General features: G+C 39.0%; 1 protein-coding gene across 6 annotated transcripts in view; it reads right to left on the bottom strand.

The window, feature by feature from the left end:
* Window positions 1-27,665, bottom strand: part of LOC118544703 (BEN domain-containing protein 5) — a 1,415,283-nt gene that overhangs the window by 294,410 nt on the left and 1,093,208 nt on the right. For all 6 annotated transcript variants that reach the window (XM_078073180.1, XM_078073175.1, XM_078073174.1 and 3 more), the window contains one exon: window positions 27,340-27,379. In XM_078073180.1, coding sequence (XP_077929306.1) covers window positions 27,340-27,379 — 40 coding nt within the window. The remainder of the gene's footprint in view (window positions 1-27,339; window positions 27,380-27,665) is intronic.

Below are 27,665 nucleotides of genomic sequence, written 5' to 3'. Positions count from 1 at the left end.
GAATCTCTCATTGGAAGTTTCCCCTAGAGACCAAAAAAAAAAAAAAAATCAATGTCAGATGGGGAAATGCCTTGGCTGATGATAATGATGATGATGCTCATAATAATTCCTTAACTTCATTTAGTGTCTCAATATGCCTTGTCTCATTTGACACAACAACCTTGTGAGGTATGCCAGTTCATTGAGATGAGTAGAATGAGCTCAGGAGAAAAGAAAAGAAATGTCAGTGCTTTAGGTGTTCATTTGACAAATGTTTATCAAACCCCTACTATGTGCCAGGTGAGGTCTCTGTTCTTAAGTTAAAAGATAATAAAATATATACTAATCTATAAGATATGATAATATTATATAATAATGCATAATATATATAAAATATAATAAAATAATAGTTACTGTTTATAATAAGTTTTTATGAAGGGAAATTAGTAGGATGGTGAGTTAGCAAGTGAACAGAGAAGGCTGTTTTTAACAGAGCAGCCAGAAAACATTCTTGGCAAGGTGGCATCATGGACAAAAAGAACAGTAACATTGAAAGCCAGTTATGGGAAAGGGCTTGATTTGTCTTTTTTTTTTTTTTTAAGATTTTATTTATTTATTTGTCAGAGAGAGAGAGAGAGAAAGAGAGAGAGAGAGAGAGAGTGCACAAACAAGGGGAACAGCAGGCAGAAGGAGAAGCAGGCTCCCTTCTGAGAAAGGAGCCCAATGCGGGACTAGATCCCAGGACCCTGGGATCATGACCTGGGCTGAAGACAGATGCTTAAAAGACTGAGCCACCCAGACATTCCAGGTTTGATTTGTCTTAAGAATGAAATGGACAACAGCTTGTCTGGACACAATGAATGAGATAGAGAGAGTGAGATGAGAAGAGGTGGGTGTGGAGCATGGAAAGGAGTTTGGATTTTAAGTGATGGGAAGCGATTCAAGAATTTTAACCAGGAGGGTGAAATGATCTGATTTTAGTTCTTAGAAGGTCACTCTGGCTGATGTGTGGATACTGGACCATATGGTGGCAAGAGTTAAAATTAGCCAGCAGCCAGACCAAGTAGGAGGCTACTGAAGTAAGTAGTCCAGGTGAGAGTGGGGGTTTGGTGGCTGAAAGAGAAACAGAGTGGAGATGAAAAGCAATGGGTAAATTGAAGATACATTAGGGGAGTAGAACAGACAGGAGTGGGTGACGAATTTGGATTTTGGTTAAAGGACATTGTTTTAACCTCTTTATCTTTGTATGTGGGCAGGCTGAGGCCCAGGAAAGAACAGAGACGGGAAATAACTGAAATAGAACTTGAACTCAAAACTTCGAAGTCCACATACAGTGCTCTACCCAGTGCACCATACATCTCTGGTCCAAGTGACACCCAGCATATGGTGGGTGGAGGGTGCTCAGTTGAGTTGGGACATATAACTCTTAATAACTCATAACAGGTGCCAAGTTGGTGTAGGGCAGGGAGGCTTCTAGGCCTCTGTGTATTTGTATTCGAATAGGAGTCCTGCATTTGCTTCATTCCCCACTTGCCAACTGCTAGTCCTCCCCGCCCAGGGCTGGGATCAGGAAAGGGAGATGGCCTCCAACCCTGATGAGGGCATATGGCTGCTCTCTGCTGATCCAGGAGAGAGAAGTGGGCAGATGGTGAGTGTGCTTTGTGGCTTCCCAGCTTCACAGATGAAGAGATGGATCTATGTCCGTCTGAGCCCAGACTCCTCCCCAGGGTCATGTTACCTTTGGTCTCTCAGTTTTTGTATTTTCATCAGGATATTTTGGAACCATGTCCATTAAAGCCCACCTCCCCTGGCTCACCCCTCACTCTTCTACTCTTGTGTCCTATTCACACAGAATACTTCTTTGTTTATATTTTGTATCTTATTAAACTACAAGACTGCCAAAGACAGAGACACCTTTGTGTGAAGCCCTGCCTGGCAGAGCAACCGGCACAGAATATATATTCTGGAACTGTTTACTGAGGGGATAATGCAGTTACCCTCACTCAGCCTTGGTTTCCCCAATTTCTAAAGTGGAATAATTCATAGCTATCTTATAAGACTGTGAAGTTTAAATGAGTTAATATGCATGTAAGGTAGCTAACACAGTGTAGGAGCCTGAGAAATGAGTTCATCTATTAGCTATATATCAGAAGCCTTCCCTTGCTCAACCTCACTAGATATTAGGGAATGCAAACTAAAACCATAACAAGATATCACTACAGATTTATTAGACTGGCTAATTTTTTTTTTTTAATACTGATGATTTCAAGGACTGGTGTGGATGCAGAGCAAGGGGAACCCTCATACATTGCCAGTCGGAATCAAACCTGTCATATGACCCAGAAATCCACTGTTAGGTAGTTACTTAGAGAAATGAAAACTAGGTTCACACAAAAGCCTGTAAATGAATGTTCATAGCCTCTCTACTCATGATTGCCCAAACATTTGGGTTGGAAACAACCCAAATGTCCTTCGATGGTGAATGCATAAACAAACGGTGGTACATCTGTGCAACTGAATAGTACTCAGCAAAGACAAAGAATGAACTCTTGATAAACACAAAGCTCTGAGGAACTGCAAAAGTATTAAGCTAAGTGAAGGAAGCCAGTCTCCAAAGTTTACCTGTTGTATGATTCCATTTTCGTGACATTCTAGAGGAGACAACGACAGTGGTCCCTGCTTGCCAGGGCTGGGGGAAGGCTCTGCTACAAAGGACGTAGCAAGGGAGTCCTTGGGGTGATGGAACTGTCCTGTGTCCTGATCATGGTGGTGGATACGCAGATACATACCTGTGTTAAACTTCATGGAGCTACACACGAAAAAGCCAGTTTAACTGTGTGTTAATCTAAAGAATTAAATAAAATAAAAATCTTTCTCATATTGGCATTAACACCTGGTATCTGAGGACTCTCAGTTCAAAGGTGTTTGTTTTTAATATAAGGATAGTATCTTGGTTATTCAAGCTACGTCTCATTACAAAATGTAAAAGATGAGAGAGAAGGAGAAAGTTGTAGAGGGTGTAGAAGTATGTGGGAGACTGTCTTGTCTGGAAATTTCTAAAGCTAGAGCAGCTATGTCATTTCAATTCAATCCTGAACTTTCAAAGAGGAAGCACCCCCCACCACCCTTGTAAAGCTTTGCTAGTAAAACTGTCCTTGCACTGGGCCAGTGATAAATCTACAGAACGCCATGGTAATACCCATGGAGAAGGCAAAAGGGGCTTCATAAACCATGTGATTTGAACTAGTACAGATGTTGCAATGGGAATTTATGGTTTTCAATGGATCCTTATCTCTTCTTGCCAGTTTCTGCACATTGAATCATGCACTAGCAGAGTCTATTTTAAGAGCCATCATTTTTTTCTTTAAATATTGAAAAAAAATCTGTGGCAATTAATTTCTTCCATACTGTTCTATCGTGACAAATAAATGTGAAATGCATATTTACAGAGCACATGTAATTGCATTTGGGCACATGCAAATGACATGCAAATCTTACATTCTAAATGAGTTTGTTTATCATTCCTGAATTCTAATCCAAGGACCTTACTTTTTAAATTCAGTTTACATTCTGACATGTATACAAATGAGTTTGACTCTGGAAAATAACTTAATAAACTCGGGGTTAGCTATGCAATTAGAGGAGGCATCTGGGAGCTATAAAATCTGGGAAACAACATTTACATCTTTTTTCTGCATTCAAGGTTTCATTTTCCTAGCTCAAACCCTCTCCCTACCAGCCTGCACTCCCCTCACTCTACCACCCCATTTCCCATCATTCCTGCAAACCCATCATGTGAAATGACTTTCGTTTTTTTCTGGGGGAAGACATAAGAGTGGATTTCACTGAGGATGATCTCATCAAGTCATTGTCCTTGGTGCAGCATTTTCAAAAACTGAGTCAGAGTGATCAATGAAATGAAAACTAACAGAATTAGCATGATCAGGACTTTCATTCAGGTTTCTTATATTATGGCTCACCCACTTCTCCGGTGGGTGCTAAAGTCTTCCCATGGATGACTGACCCTCTCAAGAAAGCTATGAGCAGCCACAAATCTGATTTGTAAAAGGACATAAGAAAGAGAAGAGAAAGTGGGATTATATTCTGCCAGAGCTTTCAGAGGAAAGTAAACAGAACCATAAAACAAAATGGAATGGAGGTTCCTCAAAACATTAAAAATAAAACGACCATATGATCTAACAATACCATTTCTGAGCATATATCCAAAGGAACAAAAAGCTGGGTCTTGAAGAGATATTTGCATACCCATGTTCATTGAAGCACTATTTACAACTGCCACGAGGTGGAAACAACTCAGATGTCCATTGATGGATTAAAGGATAAACAAAATGTGGTGTATATATACAATGGAATATTATTCAGCCTTTGAGCAAGGAGATCCTGTCACATTCTACAACATGGATGAACCTTGAGGATATTATGTTAAGTGAAATAAGCCACTTACAAAAAGACAAATACTATATGATTCTACTTACGTGAGGTATCAAAAATAGTCAAATTCATAGAAACAGGAAGTAGAATGGTAGTTCTCAGGGGCTGGGGGGAAGGGGAAAAGGGAAGTTGTTCTTTAATGGTTATAGCATTTCAGATGTACAAGATGAAAAAGTTCTGGGGATCTGTTTTACAACATTGAGAATATACTTAACACTATTGAACTGTATACTTTAAAATTAAGATGCTTAACAAACAAACAAACCCTCAAACGCTGCCCAGGACAGGAGTACCTTAGAAAAAAAAGTTTTATGTATAATAAAATGACCTTATGTTGGACAATAGTGTGGAGTTAGGGTTGTGAACTATGGGTGGTTAAAAAATTTTTACAATTTCTGGGGCACCTGGATGGCTCAGTCAGTTAAGCGTCCGACTCTTGATTTTCGCTCAGGTCATGATCTTAGGGTCATGAGATTGAGCCCTGCTTAGGGCTCCCCGATCAGTGGGGAGTCCGCTTCTCTCCCTCTTCCTCTCTCTCTGTTCCTCCACATACTCATGCACGCATGTGCATACACACACTCTCTCTCAAATAAAATATTTCAAATTTTTTTTTTTTACAATTTCTGAAATTTTCAAGAGGTGATATTCTGCTCACAGGATATACAAATTTCTAAAAATGGTGTTTTAATATAAATATATTGTTCAAGTGGAGGTTTTAGGTTAAGTTCAAAGGGTCTTCTTTTTGCTTCTAATAGAAATCAGATTTAAACAATTGTAGACTTTTGAGACTTGAGGCAAAATGTGGTCCATAAGTAAATCTGGCCTGCTGCCATCTGTTTTTATATGGCCCATGAGCTAAAATAGTTTTTGTATTTTTAAATGGTTGGAAAATAATCAAAAGAAGAACAACATTTTGTGATACATACAACTGTGTAATATTCCATTTTCAGTGTTCATTATAAAATTGTATTGTCCCCCCCGCCAACATATACAAAGTAAAAGTTGAATATCCCATATTCTGATTTTCATAAAAGGATAGATTCACAGGATGTTTTAGTCGAAAAGACACTCTGGAATGATCAAGTATAAATCTCTCATTTTACAGATAAGGAAACAGTAGGAGAGGTGAAATGACTTGCCTTGGGTCCTACTGAGTTAACACAGAGCTGGAAATCTCTGTGCTAAGTACTTCTCTCTCTTGCTGACCAAATCCAATGTGTCAAACTATGATGCACTATTCTTTTCTGCTTCTTTCTGATCCCCATATTTGGGTAACCTACACCGAATATTATATTTATTATAAACTATGCACACCTTACAGTGTTAGTGCATTTTGTCCTCACAAATGACCTAGGAGAGACGTTGTATTCTCCCTAACCTGCAGAGCTCACTGTTCTCCTTCTGCCCTATGCACCAGTCATGAGGTCTTTGTCAGGATATCCACCCATCTATCGTGAATCCTGTCTTCTGGCTCCCACCTGCTGCAGTCTCTCAGGGCCCTCACTCTACCCTTACACCTTCTCAATGCAGGGTCTTCAACCTCTCCTTCAACACCACCTCCAAATCCTACCCCACAGTTAATCAACATGTTCAAGTCCCTCTCCACTTGAAAGAGCTATCCTTCAGTCCTATGTCTCCTCTTTCCTTTCTTTCCCAGCCAAGCTTTATGAGAGTAGAGTGTACACTTGCAATCTCTCCTTCTTCATTTTCCACTGACTTCTCTCTTACCTACCTGCAATCTGTATCCAACCCCCTCCTTCCAATTCCCAACCCCCCAGCCCTGACCCCTCTCCACAGTGACTTCTGTTTGGTTTAAATCAATGGACACTTTAAAAAATCTTATCTCATTTGACACCAGTGATCACTCTCTTTTTTTTGAAACCTCTACATCTCTCATGTTCAAAGTAGTATGCCTTATATCAGGAAAGACGAAGATTGATAAACACCTTACTACTCCAGCCATTTTCAGCGTGTCTCTATGCCTTTGCTGGCCTCTTTGCTTTGAATAACCTCTCTTCACCCCTCCTGCCCGTGTTTTCACCTGTGTTAATTTCTGTGCATCCTTTAAGACCCAACTGGTATTTCCTCCTCTTGAAGCTTTCTCTGCCTGCCTTTAAAAAGAGTTGATCCCTTGCCTCTTCACTTGTACTGTATCTTATATTTAAGTCATTTGTCACCTTTATCATCCTATATGCATTTACACATTTGTACCTAATGTGGATTGCATTCTTCTCGGGGCAGGCAGGCAGGGGCATGTTTGACATGTCTCTGTGTAGTAAGATGAGTTGGCACTTTATGATCCCTTCCCCCATTTGTGCCCTCTTCCCTCTGCGTTCCTATCAGAGGGAGACTCAGACTAAAGCAAACAAACAAATAATCTCTTTGTGAACAAATAAATACACGAGAACTATTGTATGAGACTCTCCTTGGGTAGTAAAGATGTAACCCTTGATAGCTAGTGTTTTTTTCTTGTAGTAAGGACTGGTCTCTAGAAGAGGTAGAAGAACCTGAATATTTCTCAGAACAATAATGAGGAGAGTAGTAGATTGGTCCTAAAGAGTAAGGCTAAAACTATGCTAATAAAAGAAATAATCTTTCTCAGGCAGGGGATAAGGCTGTATCATCTCAGAGAAAAGTGCTTGTTACTGTCAGGGATGCCTAGTTCATATAATTCCTAGCGATCATGGCTCTACCTGGAATAGAATGACCTTCATTTACCTTTATTCATCAACCTGGGACCTAGTCTGCCTCCAGAGCCTGGAAGGACTGAGCAAACATGAATAGCAGTGGCCATAAGCTGAAGCCTGAAGGAATGCACACAGTTACACTGGTAGGAATCTAGTGGAGTGCAAATTTGTTTTGAGGGAATAGGGTATGGTTACCAGGCTGAGAGAATTGGAGAGGTGCCTGCATGCGTGGGAGTCAGAGAAGGTAAGAAAGTCTGAAGTGAAGTCCAGGAGGAACTGATCACCCTCCTTGTGAAAGCCTAAGTGTGGAATTCTTCATCTCCCACCCTTTGAGATGTACAGGAGTAGCTGGATCAGCTAGCACTATACCCTTTATTTTCTACAACAACCTTTTGAGAGTTTCTTGATTCTTAAGTAAAGAGCATCTATATGAGAAATAGTAGAGCCTGGTGGTTAAGAGTAGACTCTGGAGCTGAACTGCCTGGGATCAAATATCACCTTTGTTACCTACTAGCTGTGAAACCTTGAGTAAGTTACTTGCCCTTTCTGTGGCTAAGTTTATTCATCTGCTAAATGGTAATAATTATAGTATTGGTTTCAGCAGTGTGAGACCCACAGCCTGGGAGATACCAGAGGACCCCAAGCCCAAAGCACATTATTTAGACTAAACTTTTGACCGTTTCCCATTAGGAAGTGATGGAAGATGCCAATTTGTAGTTAACAAAAGGAGGGCCTGCTGTATTTGGGTTATTGTGAATCTCCCCAATGCTGGCACATGGCAAGTGCTCAATAAATTTGTAGGTCAAATGAATGGTGGGTGGCAGGACACAAGTAGCAGATACAGATCAGAGGAAGCAAGTACTAAGTCCTGCCTACTTCCCCACTGACCTTGGCATTCTGTCCCGGGCTTTAGGCTAATATTCTACCAGCACTTGTAAGTGCTGGGGTCTGCAACTCCTTTAACTGCCACTCATTCACTTCCTGACTTTAGGCAAATCCTTTCTCCTTTCTGTGTCCAGGTTACTTCATATGCAGAATGAAGCAGTTAGACTGGTTCAGGTATAGCAAGTAGGTTTTACCTCCTGTGCAGATCTCAGTGTTTGAATAGTGGTTGGGTAGAGTACTGCATAGAGACATTTTGAAACTGAGTTGAAGCTGAGCATGATGATTTAGCAATGTCATGGGTATGAGATAAGTGAATGGCAGTCTGTGTGTCATGTATTTTTTTTTTTTACTCTTGAAATAGATAATATACTCTACACTCATTTGCTTTCGAGTATTCCTAAAGAATTACCCAGACTGAACGAGCACATCAATTATGGTGCCGTGTTTTTCTCCTAATTGTAAAAAGTAGTTATGCTTTTGCACAGGCAAGTTACCAGTAAAAAGACTTACTCTACCAGAAACTTCTCCACTCAAGTGTGAGTAGATGAAATGAGGTCAAAGAGGACCCTTCCACAAAGGAAGGAGGCAAAAAAGCCCAGACTGTAGCCAGCATGCTTAGCCACATACAACCCAGGGGATTTGGAGTGAATTGCACAACCTGTCTAAACCTTAGCTGCTACTTCTTCACAATGGGGTAAGAATATTTACCATCACAGGATGGTAATTAGGAGTTAGACAATTATAAAATATATAGCACCTGGCACAGTAAAGTACACTCTGTCTGCCAGACCCTCAATACTAGTTCTCTCTCTCATCCTCAAAGTGAATACACGGAGTTCTGGACTATTAATGCCTTAGGGATAGAGATTGTGTCTTATTTGTCTCTTTATACCTAATTCTTGACACAAAATAAATGTTTAAGAAATATTTACTGGCTTGAATTGAATCAAATTCAATAGAAATGAAACTAGATGGTCTTTTAGATTCCTCTCGGTACCAAGCACAGAACCTGGCACGTCAGCTGTGCTTGTGAATACTGGCCGAATATAGAATATGGTGGCCTGATTCCAGGATTAGACACAGTAATGGAAAAGTGTGTAATTTTCAGAGGGGCTCTGGAGGAAGGGCCACACCGCCCCCCACTGCTGGTACTGTCTCATCAGAAAAGCTGCTACTTACAGCTACTCCCTGCTCCATACTCTGCCTCTCAGAGGGAAGAAAGCGGCCCCCTTTTATGCTCTTTCTGCATTTATAGGGAGAGCAGGATTCTAATTTTCTGCTGTGGACCCAGGGGGCACTCGGAAATCATGCCCTCTCTTGTCTGGGCCCAGCCTAGGTTGTCCTTGCCGGATGGTATAAAAACCACTTCTCTCCTTCCCCATCTTGTCCGCTGCCCTTTGAAGTCCCCCTCCTGTCCCAGTGACACTGAACGGACCACAATAATTTTAAATATCTGGGTCATTATCTCATTGTTCTAAATGACATATTTTTGCCACTGGACCTATAACTGTTCTCCTTTAGGTGAGTCCGGAAGAATTTTGTGGCCTTAATGAGTACATCAATTATTGTTCATGGAAGAGTCCATGTCTCCTTAAAGGTTATTTGAAGGTTGATTGATAGCTCAGTGCTTATATCCATCCAGCAAATCTATCTCAGCCTTATGAATGTATTTGACCTTTTTACAGGTACAGGGGAAAAATAACAGAACAAAAGTTAATTCAGACCTCTATAATACAACATTTTCTTTTTCTGAAAGAAATAAAAGGGCATTGAAATCGATACCAGCACAATAACACGCTGATGAATGTTGGGACCCAATTTTCTCATTTTGCTAACTCGAGATTGGGAATTCTGAGTAGTTTTCAATCCCGCATTCTTTGGGCACTGTGAAGTCTGCTGTATTGTGTCCACACAATGCCGCTGCACACTCATTATGGGCGTACCAGTGGTCCTGAAAAGGTCAGTTAGTTAGAAATGTCAGCGTTCAATGGAGCCACACAGACCTGTGTGCGCACAGATCCAATTAGAGTGGCCAGGCCCCACCGCTGTAACCTGGAATCCTAATGAGCAAGCAGAGGAAAGGGGGAGGTGTCTTTTTTCCCTTTCTTTCTTTTTATTCAAAAGAAATGGAGATTGCTTTTCAACCACCCTACATGGGGTTGTTTAAACTTTACCAAACACCACTTAGGCTCCAGGTAGGCTGGGAGGGAACCCCAGCTTCTACAAAGGCTGAGCCCGCCCAGCGCAGCCAGATGTTGAAGGAAAGCAATGAAGCAGGCGGGAGCGGTACTTAAGACTTACGGCTGGTGGATGGGAAGTCTTCACAAGACTTACACAGGTTGATAGCTAACTAGGAGGAAAACGGCCTTCTTATGAAGTTCATTTCTAAATCATTTTTAGGTCCTTACTATGTGGCAGGTCTTGTGATTAAAAACTGGCCTTTATCAGGGCACCTGGGTGGCTCAGTCAGTTACGCATCTGACTCTTGGTTTCAGCTCAGGTCATGATCTCAGAGTCCTGGGATGGAGCCCTTGTCAGGCTCTGTGCTCAGTGCAGAGTCTGCGTGGGATTCTCTCTCTCCTTCTCCCTCCACCCCTTCCCCCACTCACATGCTCTCTCTCTCCCTCTAAAATAAATAAATACAGAATATCTTTTTAAAAAACTGGCCTTTATCATTTTTGACAGACCTACACCACTTGTATAAACTTGGGGGCTGATGTTTCCCGAATTCGCCTATACCAGGGCTTCCCTATTTCAAATCCATCACAAACTGACATTTTGGAAAAATCCACTGATCGTGAACATGGATGCTGTAGCAATGTCAAATTGCTATTAAAGTTTCTAAATGCTTTCTCTTGATTTCTATATTTATCTCACTGTGGACAGTTTACACCCTGCCACCCATCTGTGGACAATGCTTTGAGTAGAACTGCTCTGGCTACCCCTCATTTGTTTGCCCAGGTTTACCTGCCATTCCTCACCTTCACTGACCCCCACTATTCCAGACTGATAATCACACAGGACCCTCTTTTCTGGTTCAATCACTTCATAATTCTTTAAAACACTTTTTTATATTTACCTTTTGGCACTATAGCCCCCTCCTATAGTTAGAACACTCTCCCAGCGGCCCCTCGTCTAGAGTTCAGTGGGCTAACCAGCTAAAACATCAAATAAGACAGTGGATAACTTTGTTAACAAGTGATTCAGGGACCATATTTGAGAACAAATGAAGGATTTTACAGAGAAACCTACTGTTGGATTTTGAAGCTGAACAGGCAGTGATGACCTACTTGGTTCCAGGACCAAGACACTCCAGATGCCCATCCCTTCCACTGAGGCCACTGAGCCCCCCTTGCCGCCTGCCAGATCCCAGGATTATTCTGGATTCATGGTCAGGTAAGGGCAGAGACAGTGGATATAAGACATGTTGGATTAATAAATTAGGTTGTTACCCATGGCAGGTGGGGTTTCATGTCTGCTTTTGTTCAGATCTTTCTGCTTAGTTTCCCACATCCAGACCTTTGTTTCAGGCCCTATGACTGTTTCTTATCCTAATACTCCTTCTCTCATTCAGTTTTCTTTTACTATCTCTGTAAACTCTGGATGAATCAGCCCCTGTGATTAGGAAGGCAGCTGAGAAGTTAGAAGTCCACTGGATGTTGAGTCAGAAAACCTTGGTTCAAGCTCTGACTTTTAAAACTACAAGTTTTTGTGAATTTAGGTAAATTCTATCATTTCTCTAAGATAAAGATACCTACCTCTTAAGGTTGTTTTGTTGCTTAAACAAAGTATTGGATGCAAAATCACTTTGACACTGTAACATGTTGTATCAAAACCAGTTGTGGTGGTCGTCCCTATGGTTGCTACTGTTATCCCCTCTAGGGAAGAGAAGATGGTTAGGTGGTCCCTCCTCTGAAACTTCAGGGAGGAAGGAAAGAAGCATACAGAGGTTTACAGTAGAAAAGCAGAGAGAGAATCAGGGCAGAGGACTTGGTGGGAATAATAGGGACATGTGTTTGAGAGAGCCACTGTTGGTTAACTCTAGGGAACAAGATGTGGACAGAGGCCAGCGCATGGGAGGGAGTTGTCACCAGACCCAGGTCTCCAAGATAGTACAGTAAAGTGATATGAAATGCTTCCCAAAGCACCACCTAAGGCTGGATCTGAGCTCACTTCACAAACTAATTTAATGACACTTGATATGGAAAAAGCAAGTTTTGTTTCCCCTAAAAACAGCTAAAAACCAATTCTCCTTTCACCGTTCTGATTAAAAACTCTTCTTCAACAAACCAGGCTTCTGAATAATCTTTACCAGAAAAACAAAAAACCAAAAACCTTCTGGAGGACATTCGGCCACCCATCCAAGAACGGAACTCAGCTGGGCTGATCCCCCTTATTTTTTCAGTTTCTAGAGAGAAGTTTATCAGGTTTATATGATAATGAGTCAGCCATCATCTGGAGGGGAGGAAATAGCACTGCAAGTGCCAAATGCAGATCCTACTGCCATTTCAGAGAATGACCTAGTAGGCTGGAGGTAGGTTAGTGAGAAAAAATAACAGCTATCTGTGGTGACCAGCCTCAAAGAAGGACTTCCCATAATAACACGAGCTTTTCCACGGTTCTGATATATGCTAGATACATCTCATCTAATATTCACAACAACCCCATAGGGTCATTATTACTAGTCCCATTTTAGGAATTGGAGACTTGAAGCTCAGAGATTCTATTTTGTCCAAAATCATATAAAGAGTAAATGGTAGAGCTGAGATTTGAAACCTGGTCTAGCTAATCTCAAAATTTCTGCTGTCTGCTACCTAGAATTTCTTTCTTTCTTTTTCTTTTCTTCTCTCTTTTTTTGGTCATAGAGACTTGTTATTTTTCTGTCTCTATAGTGCTGATTAGGCACTGGTAATGGCAGGTCAGTAAATCTTTCTAAGAGCAAACTCCCACATTCCTTGAGCCCATCCTCATCACTCTCTTTGATGATGATTTAGACCAGAGCATGAAAGGTGTGTACCACCCTCTATGACCTGCCATTGTGTCCTTAGTCTCTGGGAATTTTAAGTACATGTACTTGGATCACACCTTGCCTCAACTCAGTAGCAGCCCAATACCCATTTATCTGAGTGCAAAGGGCTGTTATAAACTGGAAACTGGATATTGGGGCACACAACCTTCTTTTCCTAAATGAGAGATCTTACTTATCTTAATCCACTGAGTCAAAAATACTTCTCACTTTCATGACCAATGCAAAGGTTCTTATAGTTTAGGCCTATATTAGGATAGAAAGACACAGATGGACAAATGAGGCTATTTATTTATGGAAGAAATAGTAGCTAGAGAAGTCACAGTATTTTTCTTAGAAACCTCTGCCAATCTCAAAAAAACCAGGCTAATACTCACATATCTTGGGAATAAGGGAAAAATCTTTGAAGGAATCATAACAGATAAATGGGTCTGAAAGGAATGAAAGTATAATACTGATAATCGTCATCATCATCATCATCAGCAGCAGCAGGATTTTGGTAGCCAGCCTCCAAGATGGCCCCTGAATGGTGTTCACTTCCTGGCATTCATGTCCTTGTATAGTTGCCTCTCACAGCAAATAGGCTAACTTGTGTAACTAATAGGATATTATAGAATGACAGGGCATGGCTTCCTAGCCTATATCATAAGAGACATTGCAGCTTCTACCTTGTTCTCTCTTGGATTAGTCACTCTGAAGAAAGTCAGCTGCTACGTTGTGAGGAGTCCTATAAAGCAGCCCTATAAAGAAGTTTGTGTGGCAAGGAACTGAGGCCTTCCATCAAAAGGCAGCATCAACTTGCCATTCTTGAAACATGACCTTCCAGTCTTCAGATAACCACAGCCTTGGCTGACATCTTAACTGAAACTTCATGAGAGACCCTGAGCCAAAACGATCCAGCTAAGCTGCTAGTAGATTCCAGACCCACACAAATTGTGAGATTATAAACATTTATTGTCATTTGAAATTGCTAAGGTTTGGGCAATTTGTCACAAAGCAATTCAATCATGGTAACAACTATGTATTTAAAATCTACTATGGGCCATACACTTTATTATGCTAGCCACTTTATATATATATCACATCTAATCTTCTACAAAATTCTAATAAGTATTGTTATCATCCTGCTCTTTTATAGATGGTAAAATAGAAGTAAGGCACAAAAAAGCTAATAGAGTTTCCTAAGGTCAACTTTAAGTGGAAAAGGTAGGATTTGAACACATAATGTATGTATGTAATATGAAATCCCTTGCTCTTTCACTTATACCCTGCTGTTCTGCATGTGTACAATAAATAAGGAGGAAAATAAATGAATAAAAAGTGCACAGAGCATATACCTGCTTTTGTGTTAATTTCTGTCAGATTAAGATAGTTCTTATAATGAACAATCAAATGCCAATAAATTGGATAACCTACAAGAAATTGATAAATTCCTAGAAATACACAATCTACCAGGAATGAGTCAGAAAGAAACAAAAAGTCTGAACAGACCGATAATGACTAAGGAGATTGAAGCAGTAATCAAAAACCTCCCAGTGAAGAGAAGCCATGACCAGATGGTTTCACTGGTGAATTCTACAAATATTTAAAGAAGAATAAATGCCAATCCACCTCAAACTCTTGCAAAAAATTGAAGAGAAGGGAACATTCCCAAATTCATTTTACAAGGCCAACATTAACCTGATACCAAAGCCAGAGAAGGAGACTACAAGAAAAGAGAACTACAGGCCAATATCCCTAATGAATAAAAATGTAAAAATTCTAAACAAAACACCAGCAAATGGAATTCAACAGCACATTAAAAGGATCATACACCATGATCAAGTGGGATTTATCTCTGGGATGCAAGGATGGTTCAACATATGCAGATCAAAAACATAATATTCCTCATTAATAGAAAGAAGGATGAAACCATATGATCCTTTCAATACATGCAGAAAAAACATTTAACACAATTCAACATCCTCACATGACAAAAACTCTAAAAAAATTGGGTATATAAAGAATATACCTCGGGGCACCTAGGTGGCTCTGTTGCTTAAGCATTCGGCTCAGGTCATGATCTCAGGGTTGTGAGATCGAGCCCCACATCAGGGTGTGCACTAGTGGGGAGTCTGATTCCCTCCTTTGCCCTCCCCCCACCCCCCTCCCATGTGCTCTCTCTGTCAAATAAATAAATAAATAAATAAATAAATAAATAAATAAATTTTAAAAAAATATATACCTCAACATAATAAAGCCATATATGACAAACCCACAGCTAACATCATATTCAACAGTGAAATGTTGATAGCTTTTTCTCTAATATCAGGAAAAAGACAAGGGTGTCCACCCTCACCACACATACTCAATATAGTATTGGAAGTCCTAGTCAGAGCAGTTAATAATAGAAAACACATAAAAGGGATCTGAGTTGGAAAGGAAGAAATAAAACTGTTTCTGTTTGCAGATAACATGATCTTATATAAAGAAAACCCTACAGGCTCCACCATAACACTGTTAGAACTAAAAAACAAATTCAGTAAAGTCACAGGATACAAAATCGACACACACAAATCAGTTGCATTTCTATACACCAACAACAAACTATCTTAAAGAGAAATAAAGAAAACAATCCTATTTATAATAACATCAAAGCCAATAAAATACTTAGGAATAAATTTATCTAAGGTGAAAGATCTGTACACTGTAACCTTTAAGACAATGATGAAAGAAATTATAAAAGAAGGGTACCTGGGTGGCTTGGCGGTTAAGTGTCTGCCTTCGGCTCAGATCATGATCCCAGGGTCCTGGGATTGAGCCCCTTGTTGGGCTCCCTGCCCAGCAGGCAGTCTGCTTCTCCCTCTGCCCCTCTCCCCCCTCATTCTCTTTCCACTCTCTTTCTCATAAATAAATAAAATCTTAAAAAAAAGAAATTGTAAAAGACACACAAAAAATGGAAAGATCCTGTGTTCATGTATTGAGAGAATTAATATTATCAAAATGTCCAATGTAATGAACCCTGTCCCAGTGCAGAGATTCTAGCCATAGAGCCTCAGCTGGGCCTAGCTCTTTCAATAGAAGGTCTGCTGCAGAACAGATCAATGCTTGCTCTGCTCTCAGACCTCATAATTCATATATTTGGTTTAATGTAGCCACAGAGATAGTCATTGCAAAAATTCATGTGATCTTGGGCCATTAGTTAATGCCAGGGCCCAATTTATCTCCCAATTTCATGGATGATGCTAATAACTCAACTCTCAGCCAATCAGCACAGTGGATTTCCCTGGACACAGGTACTTGTTCAAAGTCAGCTCAAAATGACATAATCACAAAATGAGAAGCAGTAGAGATTCTGCTGGGACTCCTGGGTGAGAGTCTCTTGATTTTTCCAATTAGACTAGAATTGGGGAGAATGTAAATTTTGCAGCTTCTACAGCCATCTCGAGACCACATGTGGCCTGGGAAAGGAGTCAACCAAGCAAGTGGAGTTAAGAGAAGGACAAAAACAGACTGGGTCCTATGAGCCCTATATCAAGATGCACAGAAAGGCTGACGTATTTCTGGATTATCTATTCACATGAACCAATTAATTGCCTATTTTTCACTTAAACTAATTTAGGTTGTGATTAAAGACTCCTACTTACATAGTTCCTGTGCCTTAATTTTACCGTGCATGCCTTGAATTAATTTGTCTAGGCCTAGGGCCTGTATTCAGTCTGATGGTAAGGTCTTATCAGCTCTTTCCTGATCTGACCTCCCTCACACCTCCAATTCCCCTCCCCAGAGCTCAGCCCACCCATTTGGATGTTCCAAAATGGGATCCTTGATTCCTTCCCATCAACCTTCTCACCTGAGTCCTGGGGTATGGTATCTGTAATAGATTTCCCAGGACAAAGATCCTAGGAACATACCACTCAGTTTGTCTCTCAGGGACCATGAGAATAAACAAAACATGTTTCTCCTTGCCTTTATATGTCTCTTTATATGCTTCTAAAATTATTTTACTTAATTTAATAAATCTTCTGAGTGGCACCCAATGCTGTTGTTTTTCCTTGTTGACATGAGAGATGGAGGTTGGGGAATGGAGTTAGGAATGTAAATTGATAAAACTTTCTGGAAAATGAGCTGGTAACAAGGCACAATAATTCCTTAAACATATTAGTGCTCTCTGGCCCATAAATTCTACTTCTAAAACGTCCAGATATAAAACTTACATAAAAGAAGTAAAAAGGTTTTCCACAAATAGTTTTATGGTAGAGTTATTTATAAGAGAAAACATCTGGAAATAACCCGAATGCACAACAATAGGATGTGGATTTTTATAAACCAGACTATATGTAAAAGATGGAAGATGCTAGAGCTTTTAAAAATAAGTATGTCTTTAAAATGCTCATAAAATGCTCATGGATGTAGTAATGCAATCCCTAGTAATATATCTTAAGACAATAACCTAAAATGTAGAGAAAAATATATATACAAAGGTTTATAAATTATTCATAACATCGAGAAACTAGAATTTAAGTTAAATATACAACATTATTGGCATGGGGAAATATTTTTCTTGTAATATTAAGTACAAAATCAGGATAAAATTTTATATTCTACATGATCTCAACTATGTAAAACAAAATTATACATGCATAGAAAAAAAGGCAAAGAAGTAAATGTGTTAAAATATTAAACAGTGATTGCCTCCGGGAGATAACTGATATTTTCATCTTTATAACTTCTCTGTGTTTTTCAAAATTTGCACCATGGGCATGTGCAATTTTTTAATAGAGAAAGTTATTATAAAAAGATGGTAAGTATGTAAACTACATAGCAACATGAAGATTGTTTATGAAATAATGTTAAGTGAAAAAAGATGTATATAAAAACTTACTGTGATTGCAATTATGTAAATATGTTTCTGCATATAGACAAGAACTGAAAGGGAAAATGTATAAATAGAATTAGGTTTTGTATTGTGCTAAGGCTGTAGGACTAGGATTAATTTATTTTTCTTCTTTAAAAATCTCTTTAAAGTTGTTTTAATGATGTGTATGCATTTTTTGAACCATCCACTCTATGCATATCCACTGTGTTGCTAACCTTCTGGCAGTGAGGCCAGGAGTCATCTGGCTTGGCTTCACTCCTGGTCCTGGCCACTCTGGACTGGTTCCACAGGCCTCCTGTTGGCTCTAAAAATGGCCAGAGGCACATAACAATGGCTAGTTTGGCCTCTCTTGTTCCTTTATTTTCCAGAGGGGTTGAGTTTACATCATGTGGGACTTTAATTGGAGACCAATTTCAAAGTGGTCATGTAATGGTCAGCATCCCCAGTCTATCACCATTCAGCATTGATATTGCTTTAACAAGGTTAAGAGGGGATAAAAAAAAAAAAAAAAAAAAACCAACCCCCCAAAGCCCCCCCAAACCCAAACCAAACTTAGGATATTTCAAATCAGAAACAAATCTAGCAGTGATTTTTTTCTGGAGGTTTCTATGTTAGGAAATCAATTGTCTCTTCAAGACACAGCCTAGTTAGTGGGAAAGCCCCAATGACTGTGACATCGCTGACAATCCAGACTTTCCTTATCCCCAGTTAAGTGGGTCAATCTGAATCCTGTCTGGGAAAGAAGACTCCATGGGCCAGTATCACAAGTGAAGTAATATTTATATGTAGCAGTAGCAGAAAAGGCAAAGGATTTAGAATCAGACAGATCTGGATTTGAATACTGACTCTATCACTTGTTAACTGTGTTCAACTGGGCAATTCAAATAATGAGGCAGCACCTTGATTTTTCATCTGTGAAAGAGAAATGGTGATACCTGTCTCATGGGATAGTGGGGAAAATTATGGGAAAAATATATGTAAAGCACTTAACACAGCTCTGGCATTGAGCGCCACTATTTAGATACTTCCTAAATGCTGTCCTTTTAGTCTATTCCATCAAAGAGTACAATTTGACAAGAGCACCAAGATAATTCAACAGGGGAAAAACAGTCTTTTCAACAAATGGTGCTGGGAAAACTGAACACATTCATAAGAGGTAAGCTGGAATCCTACCTCACATCATATAAAAAAATTAACTCACAAGAGTACATCTTTGTGACCTTGGGTTAGGTAATGTTTTCCAAGACATACCAAAAGTATAAGTAACAAAAAGGAAAAAAATAGGTAAATTGAACTTCATCACAATTAAAAACTTTTTTTGCTCAAAAGAACATCTGGTAGGTGAAAAGACAACCCATGGAATAGTAAAAAATATTTGCAAATCATATATCTGATAAAAGACCTTGTATTCAGAATACAAATTTTAAAACTCTTACAATTCAATAATAAAAAGACAAATATAACGTAATTAAAATGAGTGAGGAAAAATAATTTGACTAAACATTTCTCCAAAGGAGATATATAAATGGCCAAAAAGCACATGAAAATATACTCAACATCATTAGCCATTAGGGACATGGAAATCAAAACTACAATGAGATACCACTTCACCCCCACTAGGATGACTATAATCAAGAGACAGATAATAAGTGTCAGAGAGGATGTGGAGAAATTGGATGTGTCCTACATTGCTGATAAGAATGGAAAATGGTACAGCTATTTTTGAAAACAGTTTGGCAGTTCCTCAAAATGTATATCCTAACACTTACCATATGACCCAACAATTCTATTCCTAAGGTTTATATCCAAGAGAACTAAAAACATATGTCTACATAAAGACTTATACACAAATGCTCATAGCAGTATTATTCATAATAGACAAAAAATGGAAACAAATGAAATATCCATCAATAGATGAATAGATAAACAAATTGTGGTATATCCATATAATGAAATACTATTCAGCAATAAAAAAGAATGAAGTACTGACACATGCTACAATATGGATGAACCTGAAATTATTATGCTAAGTGGAAAAATCCAGTCAAGAAAGGTCACATATTGTACAATTCCATTTATATGAAATGTCCAGAATAGGCAAATTCAGAAAGACAGTAGATTAGTGGTTTCCAGAGCATGGGGGAAGGCAGAAATAGGGAGGGACTATTAACAGAGTTTCTTTTTGGGGTGGTGATAATGTTCTTGAATTATTGATGATGGTTATACAACTCTGTGAATATACTGAAAACTACTAAATGATGCATTTAAAAATGGATTTGATGGCATGTGAATTAAATCTCAATAAAAACATTATGTTTTTTAAAAAAGGTATGGCGTGCACTTTTAGCGTTTTGATGGGAATATGAAAATCTTTCTTGAAGTATGATTAAGGAATCATTGCCAATTTTTCTAGTTCTCCTCACTGTAGTCCCCCCATCCCTGTGGAACCCTTTTGAATTTAGGAGTGGTCATGTGACTTGCTTTGACCAAGGAAATGCGGGCAGAAGTGACCCCTTCCAAATTTTTTTAAGAGAAAGTACATGGTTCACCATCTCTCCCTTTCCCTCTGCCATGGTGACCCATATGGCAGGTGCTGCAATCTCACATATTCTCCTGGCACTTCTTTGTGAACATGTTGAATAATGTCCAATTGCCAACACCTGCAACTCTATCCTGAGAGCTTTCTTTGGCCGTTGGAATCTGCTATGTCCATACTCGGAGCAGATTGGAAGTGTCAGGGAATTAACACACCCATTCTCACTCTCACTCCTTTGTCCTTTGGAGGAATATCTCTGAGGCTTATTTTCCACACTGACTTCCAGGGTTCCCCAGTTTGATTATGTTCCAGTTGCCTTTAGTGGTAGCTTGCTTGATAATGAACCTTTCTTGGCTTTCTTCTTTTCCTGTATTGTTTCCTTGCTTTCCTTCCAAGGTCTCTGGGATTATCTCCCAAATAAATATCTTGCACTGAAATCTTTGTCTCAAGGTCTTCTTCTTAGGGAACCCAAATTAAAACACCCAGCTATGTTCCAAACAGAGAATGCTTGGTCTGGGTGCTAGAGTAAAGATGATGTGAAGCAGAGCTGATGCCAATCCATGAGGGACATATACCAAAAGTGAGAAATAAGCCTTTGTTTTTTAAGCTGCTGCAATTTTGATGTCATTGTTACTTCAGTGTAATGCAGCTTGTCATGACTATTGAACTATGTACACCTTTCCTCAGTAATTCTCATTCTAGGTATTTTTCCTAAAGAAATAATTAGAGATGCATACAAAGATCTTTATACAAGAATGTTCACTGTGGTGTTATTTGTAATTAAATAATTGGGTACAATTTAATATACAACAGTAGAGTTATAATAGAATGCTTTTCAACTATATGAAATTTCTTCTTAAAGAATAATAACATTGAGAAATGTTAATACTACATTCAAATGAAACAGTTTACATAGTATCATCTAAATTTTATTTTTTAAATTACATATATATTTGTATATACATGTGCAAAAATAACAATCTCTCTTCTCAGTCTGGTATTAGGGGTTTTACTTGTATAGGTGAAAAATGTTTCTTCATGCTGTCTCCCTTTTACTGAAGAGGTTATAGAATAAACTTTCTAAAAAGTAAAGAAGAAACTATAGTTGGGTTTTGGGTCAAATGGCTAAATAAGTTCATGCTTCAATAAGCCTGTTCATTTTCATCAAATAGTAATATTGGATAACATATGAGCAAAGAAATGAAAACATATATTTGGGCTCTGTTGTGAGAGGGATATCTCCACAGAGCTGAAATGTACAGAAATGTGAAAGGTAAGTTTTCCTAAGGCTACTTGCTTGCTGAGGTCTGAACATAGAAGCAGGAAGTAGCAGCTGAGGTTTGCCTCCTATGAGATAACAGAGACTAAAAGTACTCTGGAACAGGAGGATCAGAAACAAGATCTTCTGCTTAGAGTCCTAGCGTGGGGCTCTCAAGGCTTGAAAGGAGCCTAGGGAAGAAAAAGCGGCTGCTGCACAACTTGCTGGCAGATGGCCCCTGTGCATTGTAGGCCTTGAGAGGTGAGGAATATAGACAGAGAAAACAGAAGCAATGCCAAACTATCCTGCTGACATTTTGTCACTGGATCCAATATATCTCCATTTTTTACCAGGTCCAATACTGAAGATGTGGGTAGATTTAACAACAAAAACCACCACACAGGGAGATGTGAGCGCAGCAGGGATTTGGGGGGGGTGGGGGGGAGGGTCGGAGATGAGAAAAGAGAAAACCAGAAAACCTCCTCCTCAGTGATCTTACAAATTAAAATTTCAAAATGCATGAAGAAATTAAATGCTAAAAATGATACTAAACAAAATTAACAATTATAACTTGAATTCTCTCCAGATGAAACTTATTTTATAGAACAGTCAGAGGTTTTAAAATAAGCATATTGAGGATGTTCAGAGAAACAAATGAAGGCATTAAAACAGAATAAGAAATTATGAAACAGAATAGGCAGAAATAAAATAAGAACAGGTGGATATGAACAAAATTAGAAATCTTGGAAATTAAAAATATGTAGTCATTGAAATATTGAAAAAGACAGGGAAAAAAGTTTAGACTAGACATGGTCGAAAAGTGAATTTATAAATGCAAGTTACTTGTAGGGACCTCAGAATCAGTGCAGTAAGGCAAAATTATAAAAAGTTATGAAAAATCAGTTAATAGCCATGGAGGGCCACTTGAGAGAATCCAACAGTCACCTAATAGAAATTCTTGAAGAAGAAAGCCCGAGGAATAAGGGAAAAGCAATATTTGAAGAGAAAATTTGCCAATAATTTCTCAGAATTAAAGAAAGACATAGATTCTCAGGTAGAAGTATACTCAGAGTACCAGGCAGGGTAAATAGAAATAAATTCACACCTACATACATCAAAGTGAAAAATACCGAATGTTAAGATTAAAAAACAATCTTGAAACCTATCAAAAAAAAGGTAAGTTATCAAAAACAAATAATGGAAGACTTCTCATCAGCAACTATGTATGTCAGAAAACAATTTTTAAAAATCTTCAAAGTACAAAGGAACATCTTCCTCAAACTAAAATTTATACCTAGCCAAACTATTATTCCAGAGAAAGTCAAAATAAGGACATGTATAGATTAAGAGGATTGCCCAAGGACTCTCACTAAAATAGCTATTAAAGGATTCACTTTAATAAGGTAACACAGGAAGGACGCCTGGGTGGCTCAGTCGGTTAAGCATCTGCCTTCGGCTCAGGTCATGATCCCAGGGTCCTGGAATGGAGTCCCGCATGGGGCTCCCTGCTCCGCGGGGAGACTGCTTCTCCCTCTGCCTCTGTCTCTCTCTCTCTCTCTGTCTCTCATGAATAAATAAATAAAATCTTAAAAAAAAGTAAGGTAACACAGGAAATCTTGGGATATAAGAAGCAGGAGAACACAAAATGTCATATAGGAAATGTGTAGGAAATGTAAATTAGCTCAGTGCTATTACTAATTCATTGTTTTTCTTTTTTTGCAACAGTTTAACTTAAAAGTCTAAATAATAATAACTAGGTGGTGACAGGGCAGTGTTCAAAAGGTGGTTAAAACATGTTTACATATGAATAACCCATTGTCTCAGCACCATACCACAACTAGTCTATCTTTTTTTTTTTTTACAGTTTATTTATTTATTTGAGTAATCTCTACTCCCAATGTGGGGCTCGAACTCATGACCCCGACATCAAGAGTCACATGCTCTACTGACTGAGCCAGCCAGGTGCCTCAACTAGTCCATCTTTTATTCCACTTATTAAGAAGGCTAATTTTGTCAAATGCTGTAGATTTTGTAAGAAAATATATCATCAAATGTATATCCAAAGGGTAACCAGTTTAGGTTAGAAATAAAATCAATAGCATCCAAATCTGTAGATGGAGCCAGAGGAAGGCAGGTAATACATAAAACATAATGCCAAAAAAGGCAGGACAAGAGAAAAAAAAAAAGAAGATGAATGATAGAGCACAAATATGGTGGTAGGTATTTATCCAAATATACCAGTAATTATAATAAATATAGATTAGATTCACCTGTTACAATACATGAATTATTAGATTTTATTAAAAAAACAACAACAGGTGACAGTGTTTCCAAGAGATTACCACAAAAGGGAAAGGGAGAAGGATATCTCCCTAGTAATTATAAAGATAATATTAAAATTAAGATTTATTATAAATAAGACAGTATGGAGTGAATGCCGAGCAAGTATGGTAGACCAACGGAATAATACAGAGAGCTCAGAAACAGATTCTGTATATAGGAAAATTGCTATATGACAGACATGTAATTGCCAATAAGTGGGAGAAAGGATGTACTAGTTGTTGTATGGTGCTGAGACAATGGGTTATCCATATGTAAACAAAAAATTAAATCTCTAAGTCATATTATGCACAAAGATCAGTACTAAATGAGATAAAGACCCCAAGTATGACACAAAACTTAGAAGTAAGTACAGAAGAATATGATATCCAGGTAGGGAAAGCTCTCTTAAATAAGTTACAAAAGCAAAGCTCAAAAAGCAAGAGATCGATTAATTTAACCCCATTAAAGTTTTAAAAATCTTCCACGTAAAAGTACATTATTAATTAAAAAAGAAAAACACCCACACAAGCCACAGTCTGGAAGAAGGTATTTGCAATGCATATAAGGGACAAAGTATTGATATTCAGGATAATAAAGAACTATAAATCAATAAAAAGAAAGGACAACCCAATGGAAAATGGAAGAAGGATATGAAAAGTCAATTCACCAAAGAAGAAACCGAAGTGGTCAATAAACATATGAAAATATACTCAACTCCATCAGTAATCAGGGAAACAAATATTATAAGAACAATGGGATATCATTTCACATTTATCATGATGACAAATTGTGTAAGCCTGACAATTCCAAGTATTGAGGATTCAAGGAAGTGGAAACCCTTATACTTTGCTGCTGGAAGTATACATTTGTTCAACTACCTTAGAAAATAATTGGCCATTACATAGTAAATTTGAAGATGCACATAATCAATAATTCCTCTCCTAATTATATGCCCTTATACACAAGGAGACAGGCACAGAAATGCTCTTTGTAGTACCGCTTGCAATTGTAAAAAATTGTAAAAAAAAACCTGGAAATAGGCCTAAATTATGATCAATAAGGTGGATAAATAAATTGTGATATAATCATATGTGAAATACTATATATCAGTTAAAATGAATAAACCAGAGGTACATGAATCTACCTGAATCAATCTCTACAATATAGTAATGATTAGGGGGAAAGTCATGGAATGCCATTTACAGTGTGACATCATTTAGAGTAACTTGTAAAAGAATACCAGTTATACCTATTATATTTTTGTATATATAGATATGGAAAAAAACATTGAATTTATTATAGTGGTTATTTATAGGGTGAAGGGAGAAAGTTGCAATCAGGTAAGAGTATGAAAAGTCTCAACTAGATTTATAAATTTTTTAAATAGGGGGACTCTCTGGTGTAGATGGTACAAATGGTAATACACGGCACATGGTAATGCATGGCACAAATGGATATTTGTCTGGCACACCGGAATGAGGCTACCACCTTGGGGGCTCCAGCTGTCCAGGTCCTACCTGTGTCCCTGAGAGGTAAGTGGATCAATATCTCACAAGTGCATCTCTCATAATATCACACAAAGGCAGCCTGCCTGCAGTACACCAGTGCGCCACAACACACCGTTTGGGAAGCTTTGACCCAAGAGGTATTTTTTTCACATCTAAAAGTGGGCAAAATTATAAACCATTCCAAAATCTGGCAGTGCTTAGCATTTTGCAGTTCTACAGCTCTTCAAAAGGAGTACACTTAGAGTCACAATTACTCTGCTTGAATTTATGCAGCAGCAATTAGGAACAGAAAGAGCTAGTACAAAAGAAGTGCAGTAAACAGGGTTTGAAGACATATCAAGAACCCCCTCCAATTCATACATCAGCATCATATCAGGGTGTGACCAGATGAGACTGGAATGTGGAAGCAGGCAATCTGGGTTAGCATAGGTAGAGTAGAATAGTACACAATTACAAAGGATAGAAACCAAATAGGACAGGACAAAGATAATCCTTCACCAACACCTTAGTGGGGAGGGATTGGTAGGTCAAATGAGTGCGCCACTCCAGTTATGTTAGCCCATGATTTGTAATTTCTACATATGCTAATCATATATATATATATATATATATTAAACATAGCTCATCTATAGAACAGATGAAACATTTTTCAAACCACTTCATCTCTGTTCTTCTAAAGTCCCAAGCTCAAAAAGCTCTATCAGGTGGAAATACAGTAAGGTCACCTGAACTGGGTAGATCCAACTTACATTTGTAGTCACTGCCTTATACCTCAGTGACTGAGACCAGATAAACTAGTGTTTGTGCTGAGAGAGTGCCTGCAGAAGGCAATTTCTCAACCTCTTTGTAAGTGGCACCAAGATACAGCACGGCAAGCTTGGTAAAAGGCAGAGATAACATGGTATGGCCATACTGGACACCAACACATTGAAATGGCCTCCATATTTATCAGTAATTAGCCACTCCTAGAGCCCCCAACCTGCCATGTGACCAGTCTGCCACATGTACCCCTCCCCCAGGATCCCATCTCCCCACAGTCCAGTAACCAAAGTGTTAATGCCTAACACAGCAGAGGGTCACCAGGGCTGTTAAATATTTTGAACAGATGAAGATGACCCACCACCCCCATTCTTGAATGTTCACTAACCCTGCTAGCATCATCATCCTCTTGGATCCCAAAAGAGAATAACATCTCTTGTTGGCCAGTTTTGCCTCAAGTTCCCAAACCAAAATAAAATACCTCTCTGGCAGGATTAAACTACTCAACCACTCTCTAGGCTAGATGCCAGGCATCGGGGGAAGAAAGGACCTTTTAATCCCAGGGCCACAGCTTTGTTGGGGAACTTGACTTTCCCCTAAAGCAAGAGACAAGAGTTATTTTGACCCCGAGCACAGAAGACCAAACCTGGTCACTTTCTCAGACTAGTCCCTCATGAGCCATCCTTCCTCCATTCCATGCCCCTTTCCAGGCAGTTTCCCTGTTCCCCATGATTTCAAAATTTATTTCTCATAAGACCAGGACAATTCCTTGACACTTAGGTCTATCGAATGATCTGGGGAGAACCTGGCCCTGGAATATGTAGCAACATCAGAGTATCAACCCTGCCATCTGCAGAGTCAAGAGGAAGCAGCACAGACCTGGGAGGGAGGAAAAAAAACTGCCCAAGGGGCAGAGGATGGAGGGAGAAGGGTTATTCATGGCGCCAAGAATTCTGCTGTTCATCCAGGGAATCAAAGGAGGAGGGCAGGAATTGCATTTGCTTAGGCCACCAGGCATTGCTCTGGGAAATAAGGGAAAAGCCAAAGCAGAATGGCCGCACCTACTCACCGGGGCTGGTTATTGTCAGGAGGTCAAGCTGCCGCTGTTGCTGCAAAAGAAAACACATTGTGAGATCATGGAATTGAGCCAGAGCCAAACTGTGCTTAGCAGCTCAGGGTGGACACGCAGAAGGGATGTTCAGACACACAGAGCAGGGTATAAGGTGGAGAAAAGGGTGCTCACTCACAATTCTGCACAGAGGCATCGCACCCTAGAGACAAAGGGAGTGGATGGCCTTTTTGTTCATGCTTCCATGGTCAGAAGTGAGAGGCCTTAGAGGTCTTCCAGTCAAATCTATTCTATACTTAGAGAAAGGCCATAGGCTCATTCTTCTG

This window comes from Halichoerus grypus, chromosome 5 (assembly GCF_964656455.1).
Source record: "Halichoerus grypus chromosome 5, mHalGry1.hap1.1, whole genome shotgun sequence".
NCBI lineage: Eukaryota > Metazoa > Chordata > Mammalia > Carnivora > Phocidae > Halichoerus > Halichoerus grypus.
The sequence above is the reverse complement of the archived record's forward strand: the minus strand, read 5'-3'. Positions and strand labels throughout refer to the sequence as shown.